Raw genomic sequence first — 21,448 nt, forward strand, 5'->3', positions numbered from 1 at the left:
AGGAGTCCTCATGCAAGACTCCCAGAAGGTTAATTCACAGGTTGAGTCTGTGGTAAAGAAAGCAAATGCAAAGTTGGCAGTTATATCAAGGAGAATAGAATTTCAAAACAAGGAGATAATGCTTTATAAGACACTAGTCAGGCCACACTTTAAGTACTGTCAACAATTTTGGGTCCTATATCTCAGAAAGGATGTGTTGTCATTAAAGAGTCCAGAGGAGGTTCACGAGGATGCCACCTGGAGAAGTGACCTTTTAGAACAGAAGTAAAGAGGATTTATCCTTTTAGCCTAAGAGTGATGAATCTGTGGAATGCTCCTGCCACAGACTGCGATGGAGGCCAAGTCCGTGGTTGTATGTAAGGCAGAAATTGATAGATTCCTGATTGGTCGGGGCACCAAGGGATATGGTGAGAGGGCAGGTGTCTGGGGTTGAATGGGATCCGGGATCAGCCGTGGCTCGATGGGCTGAATGGCCTAATTATGGACCAGCGAAGCTGTCCCAACAACGCTTGAGCGCCTCTCGGCCGCACGCGCCCGGCGCACGTCGGGTAACGGCGACGCCTGTGACGCAATTACGCCGTGTTATTGTGGGTCTCCGGCTCCGCGACAATGGCGGCTCGCTGGAGCAGCGAGAATGTGGTGGTGGAGGTTAGGGACTCGCAGGTAACTCTTCGTCCAGCAGCCGCGGGCGCCCTGGGGGCTGATTTGGGAAGATTGCGTCTGCGGGCGCTGTGGCTGACTGGCTGTGGGAGTCCATGACGCCTAAAGAGTTGCAGGTCCGGTGATCTCTACTGTTTGGGCCGGCTGAAAGAGCGCATGCGCTGGCAGCGGTGCCCGCCTGCCTTCCCTTAAATGGGCAATTCACTTATTGGCAAGGTGGATTTAATTTACAGATTGGCTTTGTTTTAACTTGAAACTGGACTAGTTTGGCCGTGATATATAAACTCTGCTGCATTTGGGATCCTTCTTATTCCTGTCGCCGCCTTTCAGAAAATAATAACCGGCACTCCTCAGAACTTCTAGGTCAAGGCAGTAACCAGCAGGTTACAGGAATCTTGGTGACACACTCTCTAGAAAACATGAGCAGGGAGGGCAAACACACTTTTCATTTTCACTGCAGACCTCGGCTTGAGAAATAGAAGATTATTTTTGTATTTTTCACAAGTTGAAACAGCTTGGGTGATACAGTTACCTTGAGAAGTTAACCTCCCTCCTTTTAGTTCACACCTGATTAAAAAGGCCTGCATGACACTGTTTGTAAACCTAAGCTACTGTATACTAGGGGTTGATGATATGTTAAAGTGACTATGGTTTTAAACACTGTACTGCTTTGATGACCTGATACAAGAGAGTAATTTCAAATAAACCTGAGCAGTTTTATCATGCAAAAAGTGAAGTGTATTTAAGAACTGATGGGTTGCCTTGGGGGAAATGCAGTAAAGCTGAACTGTGGTTTAAGGTCCAGGAGATCTTGTAGATGCCACACAAACTGTTGGAGGAACTCAGGAAGTCAGGCAACTTCTATGGAGAGGAATAAATAGTGATTCCTGGTTTGGACTGTTTATTCCCCTCCATAGGTGTTCTTGATTTCCTCCAGCATTTTGGGTGTTGTTCAGTGCTGTAAGGCATATGCTGCTAACTTGGGAGGGGTGATGACCACATGGTGAATAGTGTGTTAGTGCTCCAGCTCCTGTTTTGGGATATGTGATCCCTGCAATAAACACTGAGCTGCTATTAAAGTTCAAAGTACATCATATTTTATACATCCCTGAGATTCATCTCCTTACAGGCAGCCATGAAACAAAGAAACCAAATAGAACCCATTAAAAATAAAACAAGACCGTCAAACACCCAGTGGGCACAGAGAGAGAGAAAAGCAAATTGTGTAAACGACAAAAACAAGCTGAGGGTATTCAGAACAGAAGCTCACAAAGCCAGGTAGCCGATCTAGAAATTCACCAGTTGCAGGCCACAGTCCAGCATAGAGACAAGCGGACGCCTCGGAGCAGTGAGCCAAATCGGATCGTCTGACCCCGGCACCCTGGTGATTTCAGTCTGGGCCAGCGCTTAAATTGTCCAAACCTCGGGCCATTCCTTGCTCTCTGCCACTTCAATATGCCCTCGGGCTTAGGCACCACCACTTCGATTCGGCCCAGTACCCGACCTTCCAATTTGGCTCGGCTTTTAAATCGATCAAGCCTCAGATTTTTCCTCGACTTCACCTCACCCTGGCTCTGCTGCATCGAATTGCCTCTAAGTCTGGTCCAGCAACTCTAGTCTGGACATGCAGCAACAGTCCTTCCTCTCTGACAACCCACATCACAAAAATGCCAGGTCATACAGGTGATTCAGCTTAACTTCAACAGGGAAGCCACAGGCCACTGTTTGCAGTGATCGTTTACCAGAGAAAGTGTGAATAGCAAAGTATTTAGCTGCTTTCTTTGATTCAGTGCTAAACATCATCAGTATTGTCTTAAATCTGTCATTGAGACTGATTAAAATTATGAGTGTATTTTAAACCTGAGCTGCTAAACTGATTGTTACGCAGTTACCATGTTGTGGGTTTCCGGTTTTTCATTTTCACTGTAATTGGACTTGTGTGACTCTGGAAGCAAAATCAGTTACGATTCTACAGTGTAGTTCATATTAATCTGGCATGTTCTCAACAATCCACGTGTGTTTTAATTATTTTTAATATTTTTAATATTTAATATTTGTAATCCAGGGAGTGTGAAAGCGCAGAATCAAATATCGCTGTGATGATTGTACGTTCTAGTACCAATTGTTTGGCGACAAAGTATTAGGTATAAAGTTTTTCAATGCAGAGATTTATGTGTTGAGTTCTAATTGGATTAGAATGATCCTGATTAAGTGGAGAGAGACATATTTAGATAGCATCTTTAGCCACCTTTAAGCATTTCAGTGGGAATTAAATATTCTTGTAGTCTTTCTGGGAACCATTTTTGCACAATACAAAAGAGTGAGTGTTTTCCCTCCATATAGCTGATAGATCAAAGTATCGAAAGTAAATAATTATTTTCTTTTTACAGAATTGTTGCAGTCTTTTGGCTGTTTCTTCAAAACTTATTACTTAGAATAGGTTTAATATCACCCACATACAGTATGTCATGAAATTCGTTAACCAGCTAGTACCTTTTTGAGCTGAACTAAGGGTCTCCAATTAATTCAGACCTAACTTTCCTCATAAGGTAATCTAACAATTCCTAATGGCGTCATAGAACACTACAGCATGAATGCAGGCCCTTTGGCTCCAAAAGACCATGCTGACCCAGCCAGTCCCTATTTCCTGCATTTGGCTCTTGTCACTCTTAAGTACGTGTTCTCCATGTACTTTCTTAAATTATATTGTTGTGCCTGCCTCATTCACTTTCTTTGGCAGATACTTCCATGTACTCTCCATCCTTTGCATGAAAAACTTGCCCATTAGGTCCCTTTTAAATTTTTGCCCCTCTCGCACTAAACCTTGGCTCCCTACCCCGGGGTAAAGACTGTTGCCATCCACCTTGTCTATGCCTCTCATTTTGAACACTTCCATAAGGTCACCCTTCAATAAAGGCTAACCTTTTCCTGTAACATAGGCCTGCAATTATCTGAGTGAATCTTCTATCTAAATTGCTTCCAATAATAATCTTGCCTTGAATGGAAAGCAAAAACTACATAGTACTCTAAATATGGTCCGAATGTCAATGTGGTAAGACTTCCCTTCTTTTTACCGAAGTCCACTTGAATTAGAAGTGAGCATTCTGCTAGACTTCCCAGCTACACAGAACACCTGTTTTCTCCTTGCTCACACCTTTGCACAGTATGTCAATGCAAGGGAATGTTCAGAGGTGACTATAAAGTCAGTTCATATTAACAAAGGGAGATTTAATCAGAGGTATCAGTGGTTAAACCAGTTCATATATTGTGTAAATTTAAAAAAAAAATCAGGTCTGCATTAATCCCTGGCAACTTTAGATGGCAATGTTAAAGAGATTCACTGTTTAAAGAGTTGGGGCAAGGGGGTAATTCTTGCATTTGGAATGACAAAAGAGGGGACGTTAATTGATCAGGGAAAAATGTGAACGTGGACTTGAGCAGTGTTTCTGATTCTTTAAATGTACTTTTTCAAAAGAATGCTGCACTTTTGGGGTTTCCATCTTCCAGGTTTGATGATAAACCAAGGGGTTATCTATTCTTTTCAATGGAGACTAATGGACCTATGGCACTTTGAGGAGTAGGAACCTGTCAAATATTTATCTCCTATTGAGCGTCATTCTTTAGAGGTTATCTGATGATTATCACATTGCTATATTTGGGACATTGTTACGCACAAATGATCCTTTTCCAATATTCCACAGTCCCTGTTATTGAAAGGCAACTTCAAAGAAATTAACACCCAGCAGCTCAAGCAACCACGGTAGCGAAAAGCAGAATTAATATTTTGGGTTGATAAACTTTCATTTGCTGCTGTTCTGACCTACTGATTAATTTCAACATTTATTGTTCTATTGCAGATGCCAGAAATCCAAGGTGTTTTGCATTTGTAGTTTAGATATACTTTGAGAAGTCTTAAATTAGTGAATGGATCTAAATAGATGCAAGTCTTTTTTAAAATTAGCAGACCAGGTTCATTTGTGAATTGGGATTGTGCAAAGCAATAGAGCCCAAAATTGGCATAATATTGAGAATTGATGCTTTGTAAGTGCTGTACGTTTGGATTTTTTAAAATTGCACTTTTGTTTAAAATGTTAATTTGTTTTTTTACACACATCAGGCAACTGCGATGTCTGTGAACTGCCATGGCCAACTTGCAGTGCTCTCTGGGTAAGCAGACCAGCAGGAATAGGTAGCATCTGAATGTAAATACCTTTGTTCCATCCTTCTGCATGTCCTCAGGGATTTGGAATGACCACCAGGCAACTTTGTATCATTGGGCATATACAGCAAAGGATAATGGAATTGTTTTGTTCTTTGTAGTTCTGTTGATGTTCTTGAGTATTATTTCAAACTAAAGTTGTATTACATATAACTACAAAATGGACAGCAGAACAACAGGTAATTTTCCTCCAAACCGTAAAACAAGTATGTGGTGTTTAGTGGTATGAGAGTATAGGGAGTGCTTATGACAAGAAGGATTCTATTTGGAATTTGTACAGCAAGACCCGTAGTAATACATTCTCTTATACATGACGGTTATCACTCACATGATTCTCCACCCACCTACACTAGGAGCAATATATGCCTCTAAATTAACTGAACAAACAACATAACGTGGGAGGTATGATTTAGGTGTAACACTCAGCTATATTGGCTGGTATATGTCTTGGGGAAATCCCGCCCAGCACCTGCCTGAACGCTTCCCACTGAGCCAGTTGGTGCACCACTGCCACCCGAATCAATCCCAAACATCAATCACCAGCCAGCACACACAGTACTTTTTACCCAGTACACTTTATACATATCACTAAGTCTATGAAATTAATATAAGTTCGATACAGAAAAGGAAGTAATGGAAAATAAAGGCGCCAGACTTATCAAAGTCCAAGTTCTTCGTGCACAAGTTGGAGCTCAGAAATTCCTGGCGACCAGCCCTGAGCCCTGTTGACTCACGGCTCGGGACCATCCTCTTCCTTTTCGCACGTCCGCTGGCCTCTCCGTCTCTCCTCCGACTCCCCGCCAAAAACCCCCGTTCCCAGTCGTATGAGACAGCATTATCACCTGCAGAAACGATAACATGAATACCCATTTGCTGATAGCACCCTGATATCTGTATTCACCCAAGCAAATGTCTAGCTAGAGACTTTCTCAGCATTTAACATAACATAGAAGCCATTTTAATCCACATACGCAGCAATTTAGAAGATTAACATAACAAAGAAGCCATTTAAAATTTAACATACACAAAAAAAACCCCGTACATAGGGTAACCTCACGTGGTCTTATGGTGAATGTCTATACAGACGAACAGGAGGTTAGGATTGAACTAGAATCATTGCTTGATTATGATTAAAATGTTTTTGGCCAAATTGTGTTGAATTTTGGGGAGCCGTATGGCCTGGGTTTATGTTGTACAGGAGTTTCTTCCCAGTGAGTAATCCACGCAGTCCTTGCTACCACTACCACTCAAAAGCATCTGTAAGGAGGTGTATTTCATTTTTTCTGCTGATTGTAAATACTTGATATTTGGTGAGCAGTTCTATATGGGATAATACAGAAATGTTTGAGGAAGTTAAAACCACAATTCCACTAAAACAGCGCATGACTTACTGTTTTAGGAATATTAATTGATGTGAATCAAAGTTTCCCAGAACAGTGGCAGTATGGTTTACGTGTATTCTTATACCGTCTTTGTGCTGCTATGCTAACCATAGTATGTTGAGGTCTGTTACTATTTACGGTGATGGGTGAGAGGTTGGCATTGGTGATGTGGAGAGGGTTTCCTTTTTGTGGATGAAGCATATTGGTTAATCTGTAGAAATGTTGATTTCTTTGTAGGCGCCGCTTCTTGTATGTTATAAATTTAGATGCTCCTTCAGAAGTACCAAAAAAGATTGCAAGGCAGAGTAAGTGGGACATTGGAGCCGTGCAGTGGAATCCACATGAGACCTCCTCTCACTATTTCGCAGCTTCAGTAAGTAGCAAATTACATTTAACTCTTTGGAAATGCTGGAATGTAAAATAGTAAATTAAACAGATCAATCTTCATCTTTGTTACAAAATTAAAAATAAAACTAAATGATGGCGTTTTATAGAAAATCCTTTAAATGCTAAACAGATCTGAAAATACAGGCTGAGTACCCTTTAACTGAATTCCAAAATGCAAATTTTTTTGAACACTGACGTGACGCCACTAACAGAAAATTCCACTAGACACTGGGAAAGTTCCCAGGTGACAAGCACCACAGACAGTTCTGAGAAGTGACCGCACATATGTAATGAACAGAAGTTACTGAAAAATAGAAAAACACTGTGAAAAGTGAAAAATTAAGATCTCAGTTGTGTATTGTCAGAGAGAACATATACTGCTTAATGGTATACTGATCTTGAAACAGGCAAAGATCTATCACAATGAACTAAAAATTGAAGGTAATTATGAATATTCAGCGGCTGGTTACAGAAATTTAAGAAAAGGCACAACATTAGATTTTTAAAGTGTTGCTGATGAAAATCTAACACCAGAACTAGTCTATAATGTTGATTGTTTATATAACTTACATAAAACCTAAAAAAAGGTAAAATACAAATACTGTGTACTGTGACCTTTTAATCAAAACTTGGCATCATAAATGGAGACTGAAAGCCTGCTGTTGTTTGTTGTTGTTCAACAGCTGATTCAGGTATTCTCCCAATGCTGTCATGCTGCTTTTGTTACCCTGCACATGTTATATTTTCATTATATTAATGGTCTGTACTAACTTTTATATGAACAATGTAAGGCAAAGACTGCTTACCGGTAGCACATAAATTCACAGTTGGAAATGGTGGTGATCCCAAGTTATCATTATATGTTCCAAAATTCAAAAAAAAAATCCAAGATCCAAAACACTTCCTGCCCCAAACATTTTGGATAAGAGTGCTTAACCTGTACCTGGTACTTCTGGCTGTCTCACGGATAGTGATGGGATTAAGGCTGGATGGCAAAATGGGCAGAAACAAATAGTCAATTAGATATCTGAAGAAGAATAACATATCAGTGCTTAATTCTCAGCTGGAATGTTGTGGATATTTTTGGGAATATAATTCATGGAACATATAAGGGTTTACAAAATGTACAGATTAGAACTTCTAGAATGTTACATTGTTTGGGGTTTCTTTCTCATTTGAGCCTAAAAATATTATGATTGTATTGGATTAGTGAGGTGTAAGAGGTGATTTAATAAAAATTATAAGGCAACAAGAGATTTATGCTGAAAATAGCTACTTTTGATGAGTGGATTGTTAAAATAGAGGTTATTCAAAAATATATAAGGGGAAAATGGGACAATTTAAAAAAAGTAATGGTGCGAAGATGTTAAAGACTTCATATGGAAATATGGTGGAAATTGATTTCATAAACAATATTCAATGGTTTGAAGAAGTACTTAATGATGAGGAGCTTGCAGGGTTACTGTAAAGTGAACATTCTGGAACTATGCACACCTGTCTTTCAAAGAGAGAGTGGGGAAGACCCATAGTTTCCATAATCAAAATGTGACTTTTCATCTATTTTGATACTTAAATGAATTAGAGTTAAAAATTTTTTTTTGCAAGCTTATTGGCCAGGTAATCCAAATGTACTTTCAACTACCCCCAAACAGAACAAGTAGAGCATAAACACAGCACACAACAGGCACACAATGCTGTGCCGACCCTTTAACCGACTAACTCTTTCTTCCCACATAGCCCTCCATTTTTCATTCAGCTCTTGTAATGATCTTTCTACTACTTCCAAACCCTGTAATAGAGAGGGAATATTTGCTTTAAGTATTTTTTCTAAAAGTTTCACTAATTGTGGTCTTGTTGGGCTAGTGGAAGTCCAAGGAAAGATGCAAGAATCTCTGTAAATGTTACTACAGTGCACTGGATTGATGGATTCTGGGCTTGTGTGAATGGGGAATGCAAGTCAGGAGCCTAGTCATTTTTACACTTAATTTTTTAACTGATAGGAAAGCAGGTTGAGAGCTGTCTTGCAAAAGCTGGTGTTCGAAACTAAGCAAGAGAATGGGGAAGTGGGAGGGATAAATCACAAGGAGATTGGGGTAAATTTTGAAGAGGCGAAGGATGTGTAAATCACATGGGAGGGAAGGATAAAAGAATAAATTTCTGAAGTTTGATCAGGGGACTGGAGGCTGAAGTTTGGAGAGGAATAAGGATGATGTGAGGAGTTGGGTAGTTGTCCCCTGTGACCCAGAGGTTTTATGAAATTGAATATCACTTGCTGCTTCATTTTGAGTACTGAGTTTTCTGATCCTTTTAAATTTGGCCCCACATGTTGCTAAAATCTGAGGTGTGCATTATTGTTTGAATGTTATAACTCTTGTCCTTGGTTGGGTTGCACTTATGGTTCAGTTTAAGTCTTGCTTGCCTTCACTGTCTTCCCTCTGCCCCCTCCCAGCTCATATTTTTGGTAGCTGAGGCTTATTCATTGTCTTTGTACAAATGATGTGGTCTGAGCTTATCTGTACCAACAACAGATTTGCAAGAGTTTTGTACACAATTTGAAAAAAACACATAGATACTGGCATAGTGAAGAGCATACTTTGTTTGAATAATATATCATATCAAGTCTAAAGTTCATTTTCTCCCTTCATATCTGTCATCACAGCTGGGAAAAACATTCAGAAGATCCTATCAGTATGTGCAGCAAAACTAAACATACTCTAATTTCAAATTCATCAGTCATAACGTGTGTAAAAAGATACTGTTCATTTGACAAAGTAAAATTATTGGAAGATATCTTATGGCTGGCTGTTCTCTGTTGTACACTGCCAGTTAAAAACTGGTTCCAAAACTAACTTCTTTGGTAGAGAGAGAGTTTTGATGTATATTTGTCTTGTAGTTACTGTGAAATGACATTTGAATGTTTGTTTCAGTGTAATCAACGGGTGGACCTTTACAAATGGCTTGATGGAAATGGTGAGATCCACACTTCACTGCAAGGTCATACCCGGGTTATAAGGTATCTTAATAAAAATAATGTCCACTGCATAAGTAGTGTAGGTATACTATGTTGGCTTTCTTTCCAGATACTGTCAGCGGCTGGTTGCTTGGTTCAATTGTCTTATGCTTTTATTTTGGCTTCTTGAGTAACCAAAATCACATCATTAGTATTTCCCAGCATTTTTCTTCTGCTAATCTTTTATCTCCCAACAAGAAGTTCTCTGGCCTTGAGCAAACACTGACAAAGGAATTAAAAATTGTTTTTGGGAGTCTGAGGCTATAGCCCCTGTCAGTATATGACTTTGTGTAGGAAAATGTGTATGATTTGGTGTGAAGATGAGAATGTTTTTTGACAGATTGTAATATATGGCACATGAACCATGTGTACAGAAAATGATCTATTCTCCTACTATGGGATCTACTTGGTTTGCAACATTAAAAGTAGTGAGCTGTGGAAGAGATGATCTCCTTATTGGAAAAAGATACCCCATTGCAATTCTATTTAAATTTTATTCTGCCTTGCTGTGGAACCTGGTTATAAGCATGTAGAAATTCTTTTTTCTCTAAAACCGATCACTTTTCTAGAGCCTTGGAAATCCACATAAAAATAAGTCAGCATGGGATTTTAGTTTCACTTCTAATTCATTTTGTTTGCAGTGATTTGGAGTGGTCATGGTTTGAACCGGAGCTACTTGTTACAAGTTCTGTTGACACCTACATCTACATTTGGGACGTCAAGTAAGTTCACGGCTTTGTTCCTGTTAACAGAAAAAAGGAAACTGATTTTCTTGTTCCAAATTATGAGCAAATTTGGGAAATTTGTTCTGTTCAGTAAAGTTTTGGGTATACTTGCTTACTCACAACATGATAATAATTAGAATTCTAAGTAATGTATTTTTGTTAGAAAGTAATTTGGAATAAATCTGAGAGATTGCTTGAACTCTACTGTGTAAAGTATGTACTGGGGATTTTTAGCCTGCTTGCGGTGAGGGAAGAGAAGTGCAGTTACTATTACAAGAAAGAAGGTGCTCAAAAAGCTGAAAGACCTAAGGGTACACAAGTTACCTGGACCAGATGAACTGCACCCTAGGGTTCTGAAAGAGGTAGTGGTAGAGATTGTGGAGACATTAGTAATGATCTTTCAAAAATCATTAGACTCTGGTATGGCCCAGAGGACTGGAAAATTGCAAATGTCATTCCACTCTTTAAGAAAGGAGGAAGGCAGCAAAAAGGAAATTATAGACCAGTTAGCCTGAACTCAGTGGTTGGGAAGATATTGGAGTCAATTGTTAATGATGAGGTTATGGAATACTTGGTGACATAGGACAAGATAGGACAAAGTCACCATGGTTTCCTTAAGGGAAAATCCTGCCTGATGAACCTGTTGGAATTCTTTGAGGAGATTACAAGTAGGATAAAGCGGATGCAGTGGATGTTGTATATTTGGACTTTCAGAAGGCCTTTGACAAGGTGCCACACATGAGGTTGCTTACCAAGTTAAGAGCCCATGGTATTACAGGAAAGTTACTGGCCTGGTTAGGGCATTGGCTGATCGGTAGGAGGCAGCGAGTGGGAAGAAAAGGATCCTTTACTGTTTGGCTGCCAATGTCTAGTGGTGTTCAGCTGTGGTTGGTGTTGGGACTGCTTTTTATGCTGTATATCAATTATTTAGATGATGGAATAGATGGCTTTGTTGCCAAGTTTGCAGATGATATGAAGATTGGTGGGGGGCAGGTGGTGTTGAGGAAACAGGTAGGATGCAGAAGGACTTGGACAGATTAGGAGAATGGGCAAGAAAGTGGCAGATGAAATACCATCTGAGATGCAAAGAGACTTAGGAGTCCTTGTGCAGAACACCCTAAAAGTTAACTTGCAGCTAGAGTCAGTGGTGAGGAAGGCAAATGCAGTGTTAGCATTCATTTCAAGAAGTCTAGGATTTTAGAGCAGGGATGTGATGCTGAGGCTTTTTAAGGCACTGATGAGGCCTTGAGTATTGTGAGCAGTTTTGGGCGCCTCATCTACGAAAAGATGTGCTAGCATTGGAGAGGGTTCAGAGGAGGTTCACAAGGATAATTCTGGGAATGGAAAGGATATATTAGAAACGTTTGATAGGTCTGGGTCTGTACTCACTAGAATTTAGAAGGATGGGGGGAGATCTCATTGAAACCTTTCGAATGTTGAAAGGCCTAGACAGAGTAGATGTTTCCCATGGTGGGGGAGTCAAGGAAAAGAGGGCACAGACTCTGGAAAGAGGGGCATCCATTTAAAACAGAGATGTGGAGAAATTTCTTTTGGCAGAGGATGATGAAGTTGTAGAATTTGTTACCACAGGCAGCTGTGGAGGCCAGGTCACTGGGTGAATTTAAGGCAGAGCTTGAAAGGTTCTTGACTGGACACAGCATCAAAGGTTACGAGAAGAAGGCTGGGGAGTGGGGCTGAGGAGGGGGAGAAAGATCAGCCATGATTGAATGGCGGAGCAGACTTGATGGGCCAAATGGACTAGTTCTGCTCCTGTGTCTCATGGTCTTATGGCCTTGATGGCAGAGGCTAATGATAACAACTATAATCCTGTCTAATTATGGGATTGATGTGAGGGATTTGAAATTCGTACCACAGGAAATCTATCCCTATATCTTTTTACCTGTCTTCAAAATATTCCTTAAAATCTGCCTTAATATCTAAAGTTGTGGTCACTTACTCAACCATCTGATGTAACTTTGTTTGATTGTGCTTCTGTGAAGCTTCTTGAGACCTTTTGCTATGATGAAGGTCATAGCGAAATATACTATACAAGTACAAATTGTACTATACTATATAGTATATTTTGTATAGTACAAAATATACAAAATTATACTTACTATATAAGTACAAATTGTTACATTATTATCAAGATGTTGGTATTCATACTTCTCATTCACAGGCAGACTGCCAGGCCTAAACATAACGTAGTTTCAAATTGTAAAGTTAAGATTTGTATTCATTCATCTGAATGTTAAACAATCATTTTTGTCGTCATGGTTGATTCTTATGACCGAATGCTTTTTTCTCTCTTTAGAGATACACGAAAGCCATCGGTGTCATTGTCAGCTGTAGGTGAGTTTTCTCCACTGATGCACCAACAAGGTGGAGACACGGGAGATTGCAGATGCTGGGATCTGAAACAAGGAAAATAAGTTGCTGGAGGAACTCTAAAGAATCAGGGAATATCTGTGGAGGGAATGTAATGCTTGATATTTCAGATTGAGAGCCTCCATTAGCCCAGTTGGAGTCATATGGAGAAGGGGGATAAAACTGGGTGATAGGAGGTGAGAGTAAGGTATAGAAAAATGAAGGGCGTAGGATCAAAATTGGTTGGTTGGAAAGGGAAAGAAATGTAGGGGGCAATGGGTAAGGGTTAAATATAATTGGATAATTCCATGTTCATGGAATATGAGATTTTCAGAATATGACATTTTCTTCAGTTGTGCCTTTGGCCTTACCCGTGCCAGGTGGAGAAAGTCAAGCATGGACAGGTCAGTGTGGGAATATGAAGGGAAGTTGCAGTGGCATGTGGCCATTGTGAACAGAACATGTGAACCAGTGGCTGAGTCTGTGCTTGTCAGTGATGTAGAGAAGGCCACGCCCAGAGCACCGAACACAGGTGCATGCTGGGAAGATGGATTTATCATATGATGCAGAGGAGCATAAAATAAGAGGAAAGAGACAAATGGTTAAACAGGAACATTTGTATTTGAATATGGGTTAAATGATCAACTAGAACAAAATAGGTCAATATCAATTCATATAGCATGCTGGAGGAACACAGCATGTCAGGCAGCATTTATAGGGAGGAATAAACAGTTGGTGTTTTGGGCTGAGAACCTTTACCAAAGCATTGACTGTTATTCCTTACCATCAATGCTGCCTGACCTGTTGAGTTCCTCCTGCATTTTCTGTTTATTGCTCTGGGTCTACTACATCTGCACAAGCTCTTGTGTTTAATATCTATTCGTTATAGCCATGAAATAATCGAATGGCATGTTCAAGTGCAAAAAAAAAGGTTTAAAAATAATTTAATATTAATTGACTACCTGTCTCTCATAATTCCCCTGCAGCTGGAAGAGAGTTTCTCTTAATTTGGGCTATCATATTCTGCATGATTTTTAATATTTCTATTAAATCTCTTGTACCTTCTGTGCTGTGTGGGAAAATAATATCAGCTGATTTAGTTTTTAATATAACTGAAAAATGGAACCACAGCTGACAGTGTGGCTGGGGTGAAAATAAATGATGTTAAAAGTTCAAGTAAATCCACTAATAGAAAGATTGTGAGTGGTGGTAAAAATCTTCTGAGGTGTATATATTTCAGTGCTAGGAGTATTGCAGGGAAGGCGGATGAGTTGAGGGCGTGGATTGACACGTGGAATTATGACGTTGTAGCAATTAGTGAAACTTGGCTACAGGAGGGGCAGGACTGGCAGCTTAATATTCCAGGGTTCCGATGTTTCAGATGTGATCGAGGCAGAGGAATGAAAGGTGGGGGAGTGGCATTGCTTGTTAGGGAAAATATTACAGCAGTGCTCAGGCAGGACAGATTAGAGGGCTTGTCTACTGAGTTCTTGTGGGTGGAGCTGAGAAACAGGAAAGGTATGGCCACATTAGTGGGATTGTATTACAGACCACCCAATAGTCAAAGAGAATTGGAAGTGCAAATCTGCAGAGAGATAGCAGGCAACTGCAGGAAACATAAAGTTGTGGTGGTAGGGGATTTTAATTTTCCATATATTGATTGGGTCTCCCATACTGTTAGGGGTCTAGATGGTTTAGAGTTTGTAAAATGTGTTCAGGAAAGTTTTCTAAATCAATATATAGAGGGACCAACTAGAGGGGATGCAATATTGTATCTCCTGTTAGGAAATGAGTTAGGACAAGTGACAGAAGTCTGTGTAGGGCAGCACTTTGGTTCCAGTGATCATAGTTTCAACTTGATCATAGACAAGGATAGATCTGGTCCTAGGGTTGAGGTTCTTAACTGGAAGAAGGCCAAATTTGAAGAAATGAGAAAGGATCTAAAAAGCGTGGATTGGGACAGGTTGTTCTCTGGCATGGATGTGATCGGTAGGTGGGAAGCCTTCAAAGCAGAAATTTTGAGAGTGCAGAATTTGTATGTTCCTGTCAGGATTAAAGGCAAGGTGAGTAGGAATAAGGAACCTTGGTTCTCAAGGGATATTGCAACTCTGATAAAGAAGAAGAGGGAGTTGTATGACGTGTATAGGAAGCAGGGAGTAAATAAGGTGCTTGAGGAGTATAAGAAGTGCAAGAAAATACTTAAGAAAGAAATCAGGAGGGCTAAAAGAATACATGAGGTTGCCTTGGCAGTCAAAGTGAAGGATAATCCAAAGAGCTTTTACAGGTATATTAAGAGCAAAAGGATTGTAAGGGATAAAATTGGTCCTCTTGAAGATCAGAGTGGTCGGCTATGTGCGGAACCAAAGGAAATAGGAGAGATCTTAAATAGGTTTTTTGCGTCTGTGTTTACTAAGGAAACTGGCATGAAGTCTATGGAATTAAGGGACACAAGTAGTGAGATCATGGAAACTGTACAGATCAAAACGGAAGAGGTCCTTGCTGTCTTGAGGAAAATTAAAGTGGATAAATCCCCGGGACCTGACAGGGTGTTCCCTCGGACCCTGAAGGAGACTAGTGTTGAAATTGCAGGGGCCCTGGCTGAAATATTTAAAATGCCGCTGTCTACAGGTGAAGTGCCGGAGGATTGGAGAGTGGCTCATGTTGTTCCGTTGTTTAAAAAAGGATCGAAAAGTAACCCGGGAAATTATAGGCAGTTTAACGTCGGTAGTAGGTAAGTTATTGGAGGGAGTACTAAGAGACAGAATCTACAAGCATTTGTATAGACTGGGACTTATTAGGGAGAGTCAACATGGCTTTGTGTGTGGTAGGTCATGTTTGACCAATCTATTGGAGTTTTTTGAGGAGGTTAACAGGAAAGTGGATGAAGGGAAGGCAGTGGATATTGTCTACATAGACTTCAGTAAGGCCTTTGACAAGGTCCCGCATGGGAGGTTAGTTAGGAAAATTCAGTTGCTAGGTATACATGGAGAGGTGGTAAATTGGATTAGACATTGGCTCGATGGAAGAAGCCAGAGAGTGGTGGTAGAGAATTGCTTCTGTGAGTGGAGGCCTGTGACTAGTGGTGTGCCCCAGGGATCAGTGCTGGGTCCATTGTTATTTGTCATCTATATCAATGATCTGGATGATAATGTGGTAAATTGGATCAGCAAGTTTGCTGATGATACAAAGATTGGAGGTGTAGTAGACAATGAGGAAGGTTTTCAGAGCCTGCAGAGGGACTCGGACCAGCTGGAAAAATGGGCTAAAAAATGGCAGATGTAGTTTAATACTGACAATTGTGAGGTATTGCACGTTGGAAGGACAAACCAACGTAGAACATACAGGGTTAATGGTAAGGCACTGAGGAGTGCAGTGGAACAGAGGGATCTGGGAATACAGATACAAAATTCCCTAAAAGTGGTGTCACAGGTAGATAGGGTCGTAAAGAGAGCTTTTGGTACATTGGCCTTTATTAATCAAAGTATTGAGTATAAGAGCTGGAATGTTATGATGAGGTTGTATAAGGCATTGGTGAGGCCGAATCTGGAGTATTGTGTTCAGTTTTGGTCACCAAATTACAGGAAGGATATAAATAAGGTTGAAAGAGTGCAGAGAAGGTTTACAAGGATGTTGCCGGGACTTGAGAAACTCAGTTACAGAGAAAGGTTGAATAGGTTAGGACTTTATTCCCTGGAGCGTAGAAGAATGAGGGGAGATTTGATAGAGGTATATAAAATTATGATGGGTATAGATAGAGTGAATGCAAGCAGGCTTTTTCCACTGAGGCAAGGGGAGAAAAAAACCAGAGGACATGGGTTTAGGGTGAGGGGGGAAAAGTTTAAAGGGAACATTAGGGGGGGCTTCTTCACACAGAGAGTGGTGGGAGTATGGAATGAGCTGCCAGACGAGGTGGTAAATGCGGGTTCTTTTTTAACATTTCAGAATAAATTGGACAGATACATGGATGGGAGGTGTATGGAGGGATATGGTCCGTGTGCAGGTCAGTGGGACTAGGCAGAAAATGGTTCGGCACAGCCAAGAAAGGCCAAAAGGCCTGTTTCTGTGCTGTAGTTTCTATGGTTTCTATGGTCTGAAGGAGGAGCTGTGTTGAAAATTGGATACAGTACTTCAGCTTAGTCCTAACCTATCACAAACTGCCATGTATACAGGTGTCCCCTGCTTTTCGAACGTTCGCTTTACGGAACCTTGGTGTTACGAAAGACGTACATTAGTTACCTGTTTTCGCTAACAGAAGGTGTTTTCACTGTTACGAAAAAAGGCAGCAGCCAAGCTCCTCCCCCGGTTTCGGAACGGCATTCTATGCACCATTGCTTAAACATGTGCCTGTGAGCAGCCGTTAGCAAGCTGAACTCTACGGTATCGGAAAAGCCTGAAAGAGCTCGTAAAACTAGACATAATTAAGCGTTTCGACCATGGTAAATGAAGTAAGGACAAAGTGAGTTTGGAGTTTGGCTTGTGGAAGTTGACGAAGATGATGTTGAAGAGGTTTTGGCATCCCATGACCAAGAACTGATAGATGAAGGGCTGATACAATTGGAAAAGGAAAGAATAACAATCAAAACCGAATGCAGTAGTGAACAGACCGAAAGTGAAGTCGTCCAGGAACTGAACGTGAAGAAGATGACCTGCCTGCCCTGATGGAAACAGCCGATGATGAGATGACACCCCAGTGTTCCACCACCCCAACCCCCGGGCTGTGGACCGATACATTGCCGCGGAGAATGCAGCGGTAGCCGGGACGCATCCAACACCTTTAAGAAAAAAGCCGAAATAAACAAGCTAATTAATTATGTGCCGCCCGGCACGTAAATGTTGGCCCAGATCAGAGGCGATTGCCGATTGTGTCACCTCTGATCTTATTATACTCATCTTATTATTGTTCTGTAACTATTCTTTCAAAGTGTAGGTAAACTGATTATTTATGAAGAGAATTTGGTCACCAAAATTTAGTTGAATCTTTGGACAAAGTAATCTTCAATCATTGTTAATTCTGTGAACCAGAAACGATGTTTGTTTTCCACAAGTGATTAGTGCAGTAGAGATTTCTCCATTAGATAAGGTAGTGCGGTTAAATCCTTCAAGGTGTTTTTATCGGCAATACGGGTCTCACTTTACCAGTGGTGGTCAGTGCAAGGTTGATGCAATGGCTGTTGCATTGTGAGAAGGAAGAACATTCTTGTGTGTTGGGTTAAATGATATAGGTGAAGAAGAATTGTTTGTAATTTGGTTGTGTAATTGACTATTTAGGTCTCCTTTGTCTTTTCCATATTATACAGCTGGAGCCTCTCAGGTGAAATGGAACAAAAAAAACTCCTGCTGCTTGGCAACGAGCCATGATGGGGATGTCCGAATCTGGGACAAACGGGTGAGTGATGTGAAAGGTAAAAGTCCTGTTCTGGTGCTGTTAAATTTGAGAGACATTGATCTTGTGTGCATCAGTAGATTTATTGTAGAAAACCACTTGGGCTGTTTGAATTACATTTCTTGATAACCCCTTTGTATGATTGAAAGAGTTCACAAGTGCAGTGACTTTGTTCTGGTATAGCCCATTTGTCAATGGAGGAAAAAGTCCACAGCACAAGATTGATTGGTCTTAATTAATCTAGAACTTGCAGCCTGAGAACTTTCAACATGTTTAAGGGCATTTCTTAGGATTAGAAATACATATTAGAGCACTGCACTGCATGGCCTCTATGGTATATATGATTCATCCTCAGAGAAAGCAATGTCATGATTGATATCATGACTAAAATTTTGATGCATATTCTCAGACGTTTCCAGTCTCCTATTGGTGAATATGTGAACTGAAAAGAGGTCCAAAGTTCAAAACAAAGAAATAGCTACTTTAGAAATAGACCTAGCTTGTTGAGAATGTAGGGTTTCGGTGGACTTTACTTCTGAAGTTTTAACCATTGGGGGAAATGTTTCTAACTTGTCACAATTATATTATGTGCTTTTTATGTTGATGATTTGATTGGAGCAGCTAAATAGTGCAGAAGAAAACAACGAATGACTTTACCTGCAGGTAAGATTATGATTCTCGAGGACTTCAGCAAACTTTAAGGAAAACTAATAATTGCCTGATTTCAAAGGAAAAAGAGGGAAAAATCTTTTCATCAGGAGTATACACGTGGCAAAATCTTCCATTTGTGATATTGTTGGTGGAAGTGACCGCGGCACAATCTTTGTGGGGACAAAGTCCTGTATTCATAACAGTGATGCTCTCTGTCAAGCCATGCGGCAGTGCAGACATGTTAAATAGCATGTAGTCATAGTATAGGTAGCAACTCAAAAGTGAAGTGTTGAGGACCATCAGCAGCTGTATAAATATAGATCACCATCATCTGAAACTCATGGCTCACTTGCCTTTACTCTTAAGCCAGGGGTTCAGTGTGGTTCAATGAGTATGGCATTCTGGGAGCAACACCAGGCAAAGCTGAAAACGATAAAGTGAAGCTGCAACAAAGGACTACCTGTGTGCTGAATAGCAAAAACAGCAAGCAACAGATAAAACTAAGGAGACTAAAAACCAGTAGATCATTTCTACCATACTTAGTTATGAATTGTAGTGACAGTTATGCAGCTTTAAGAGGAGGAGGCTCTACTAAAATTCCCATCATAAACCAGTGCTGAAGAACAAGACGAAGTATTCCCAACCATAATCAGCCAAAGTAATTGAATCAAATTTCAGCAGGCCAGGCAGCATCTCTAGGAAGAGGTACAGTCGACGTTTCAGGCCGAGACCCTTTGTCAGGACTAAGTCGTCAGTATGTTCATCGACTGTACCTCTTCCTAGAGATGCTGCCTGGCCTGCTGCGTTCACCAGCAACTTCGATGTGTGTCGCTTGAATTTCCAGCAGCTGCAGATTTCCTCATGTTTGCGTTTTTAAAGAGGATTGTAGTGGTGGTAGGAAATTCTATAGCCAGAAGCAAGATTTTGTGGACAGGATAGAGACACCCAGATGATATGTTGCCTCTCAGGTGCCACATCAGGGATTTCTCAGATTGGATCCATGGCATCCTATGGGAGGGAAGGGGAAACAGCCAAAATTCTTGTTACATATCGGCGGCAATGCCAAAGATATGAAAGGTGAGGAGGTCCTGAAGATCATATTTAGGGTGCTAGGTAGAAAGCTGAAAAACAGGACCTCCAGGGTAGTAATCTTGATTGCTGCCTGTGCCATGTGCCAGTGAGGGTAAGAATAGTATAATTTGGCAGATGAACGCATGGCTGAGGGTCTGGTGCGGGGGAAAGGGGTGCAGAATTCTCGATCATTGAGATCTCTTCTGGAGAAGATAAGACCTGTACAAAAGGGACGCATTAGACCTGAACCCAAGAGGGATCAATATCCTTGTGGGCAGGTTTGCTAGAGCTGTTCTGGAGGGTTTAAACTAATTTGGCAGGGGGATGGGAACCGGAGTGATAGTGCTGAGGACGAGGTAGTTAGTTTACAAACAGAGGCAGTGTGTAGTGAGACTGCTAGCAAGGGAGGCTGATGATAGCACAAAATTGCAATCAACAGGATGAGTTGCAAAGTAAAAGGCAGACAAAATTGAAAAGGGGGAATACAGGACTGAAGGTGACTAATGCACGCAGTATATGGAATAAGGTAGATGAACTTGTAGCACAGTTACAGATAGGCGTGTATGATGATGTGGGAATCACTGAAGCATGGCTGAAATATTAGGGAGATTAAAGGTTAAGGATGCACATTGTATCAAAAGGACAGGCAGGTAGGTGGGAGGAGGCGTGGCTGTGTTGGTAAAACATGAAATCAACTCATTAGAAAGAGGTGATGGTAGGGTCAAGGTATTGAGTCATTGTGGATAGAACTAAGAAACTGCAAGGGTAAAAAAGACTCTGGAGGGAGTTATATTGTTGCTCATTGCTCGTTGATGAGGACCTCGACACCAGATGGTGTCAAGACTAGAGCGTGATTTGGATTTAAGTGAGGGAGAGTTGCACAGCGTCAGCCTCGCTCTCTCTTCCCAATTCCCATCTGGATCCAGTGGCAAGACAGAGTCGAGATGGCTGGAGATGGGACTAGGCTCAGCGGATGACCAGGACGTCTTCTGTGTCTTGTCCTGCTCTACACGTTCCACGACGCTTGCAGAGACCGCCTTCTTGACTGTTGGATCTTCTGCGCAATCTGCCAGAGTCTGTCTTCACATGCTGGGATAGACAACTCCCTATCTCACCGAGGGTTTGAGACCCATCGGCTACCCTCACCTGGTTCAGCCAGCTTGTCGACGCCGTTGCCCAGGGTGTGGCTGCTGTTGCATGCAAACAGCTACAGGGAGCCACAGGTGAGAGCTGAGTACCAGGTGGGGACCAAAGGTGGTCTAACCGCCTTGAAAAGGACGCGACATGTTCCCCCACCAGAGGTGCTACACTTCCCTGACACCCCATACACCCCAAGGAAGTTATATACAGACCTCCAAACAGGAGTAAGGATGTGGTGTACAAATTACAATGGGGGATATAAAATGCATGCCAAAGGGACAATGCTACGATAGTCATGGGTGATTTCAGTAAGCGGGTAGATTGGGAAAATCAGGTTGATGCTGGATCCCAACAAGGGGAATTTGTGGAAAGCTTATGAGATGGTTGTTTAGAGCAGCTCATGGTTCATCTCTAGGGGATCAGCAATTCTGGATTGGGTGTTGTGCAATGAGC

General features: G+C 41.2%; 1 protein-coding gene across 3 annotated transcripts in view; it reads left to right on the forward strand.

The window, feature by feature from the left end:
- The first annotated feature begins 570 nt into the window (after positions 1–570).
- wdr59 (WD repeat domain 59) overlaps positions 571–21,448 on the forward strand; it is a 92,657-nt gene continuing 71,779 nt past the window's right edge. For all 3 annotated transcript variants that reach the window (XR_010020279.1, XM_063066666.1, XM_063066668.1), the window contains exons 1-7: positions 571–663; positions 4,778–4,827; positions 6,499–6,634; positions 9,576–9,661; positions 10,300–10,380; positions 12,698–12,735; positions 18,048–18,136. Coding sequence is in view for 2 of the 3 variants with exons in the window: in XM_063066666.1 (XP_062922736.1) it covers positions 610–663; positions 4,778–4,827; positions 6,499–6,634; positions 9,576–9,661; positions 10,300–10,380; positions 12,698–12,735; positions 18,048–18,136 (534 nt within the window). In the remaining variant the exon portion in view is untranslated. The remainder of the gene's footprint in view (positions 664–4,777; positions 4,828–6,498; positions 6,635–9,575; positions 9,662–10,299; positions 10,381–12,697; positions 12,736–18,047; positions 18,137–21,448) is intronic.

The sequence above is a fragment of the Mobula hypostoma genome, chromosome 14 (assembly GCF_963921235.1).
Source record: "Mobula hypostoma chromosome 14, sMobHyp1.1, whole genome shotgun sequence".
In the NCBI taxonomy this organism is placed as follows: domain Eukaryota; kingdom Metazoa; phylum Chordata; class Chondrichthyes; order Myliobatiformes; family Myliobatidae; genus Mobula; species Mobula hypostoma.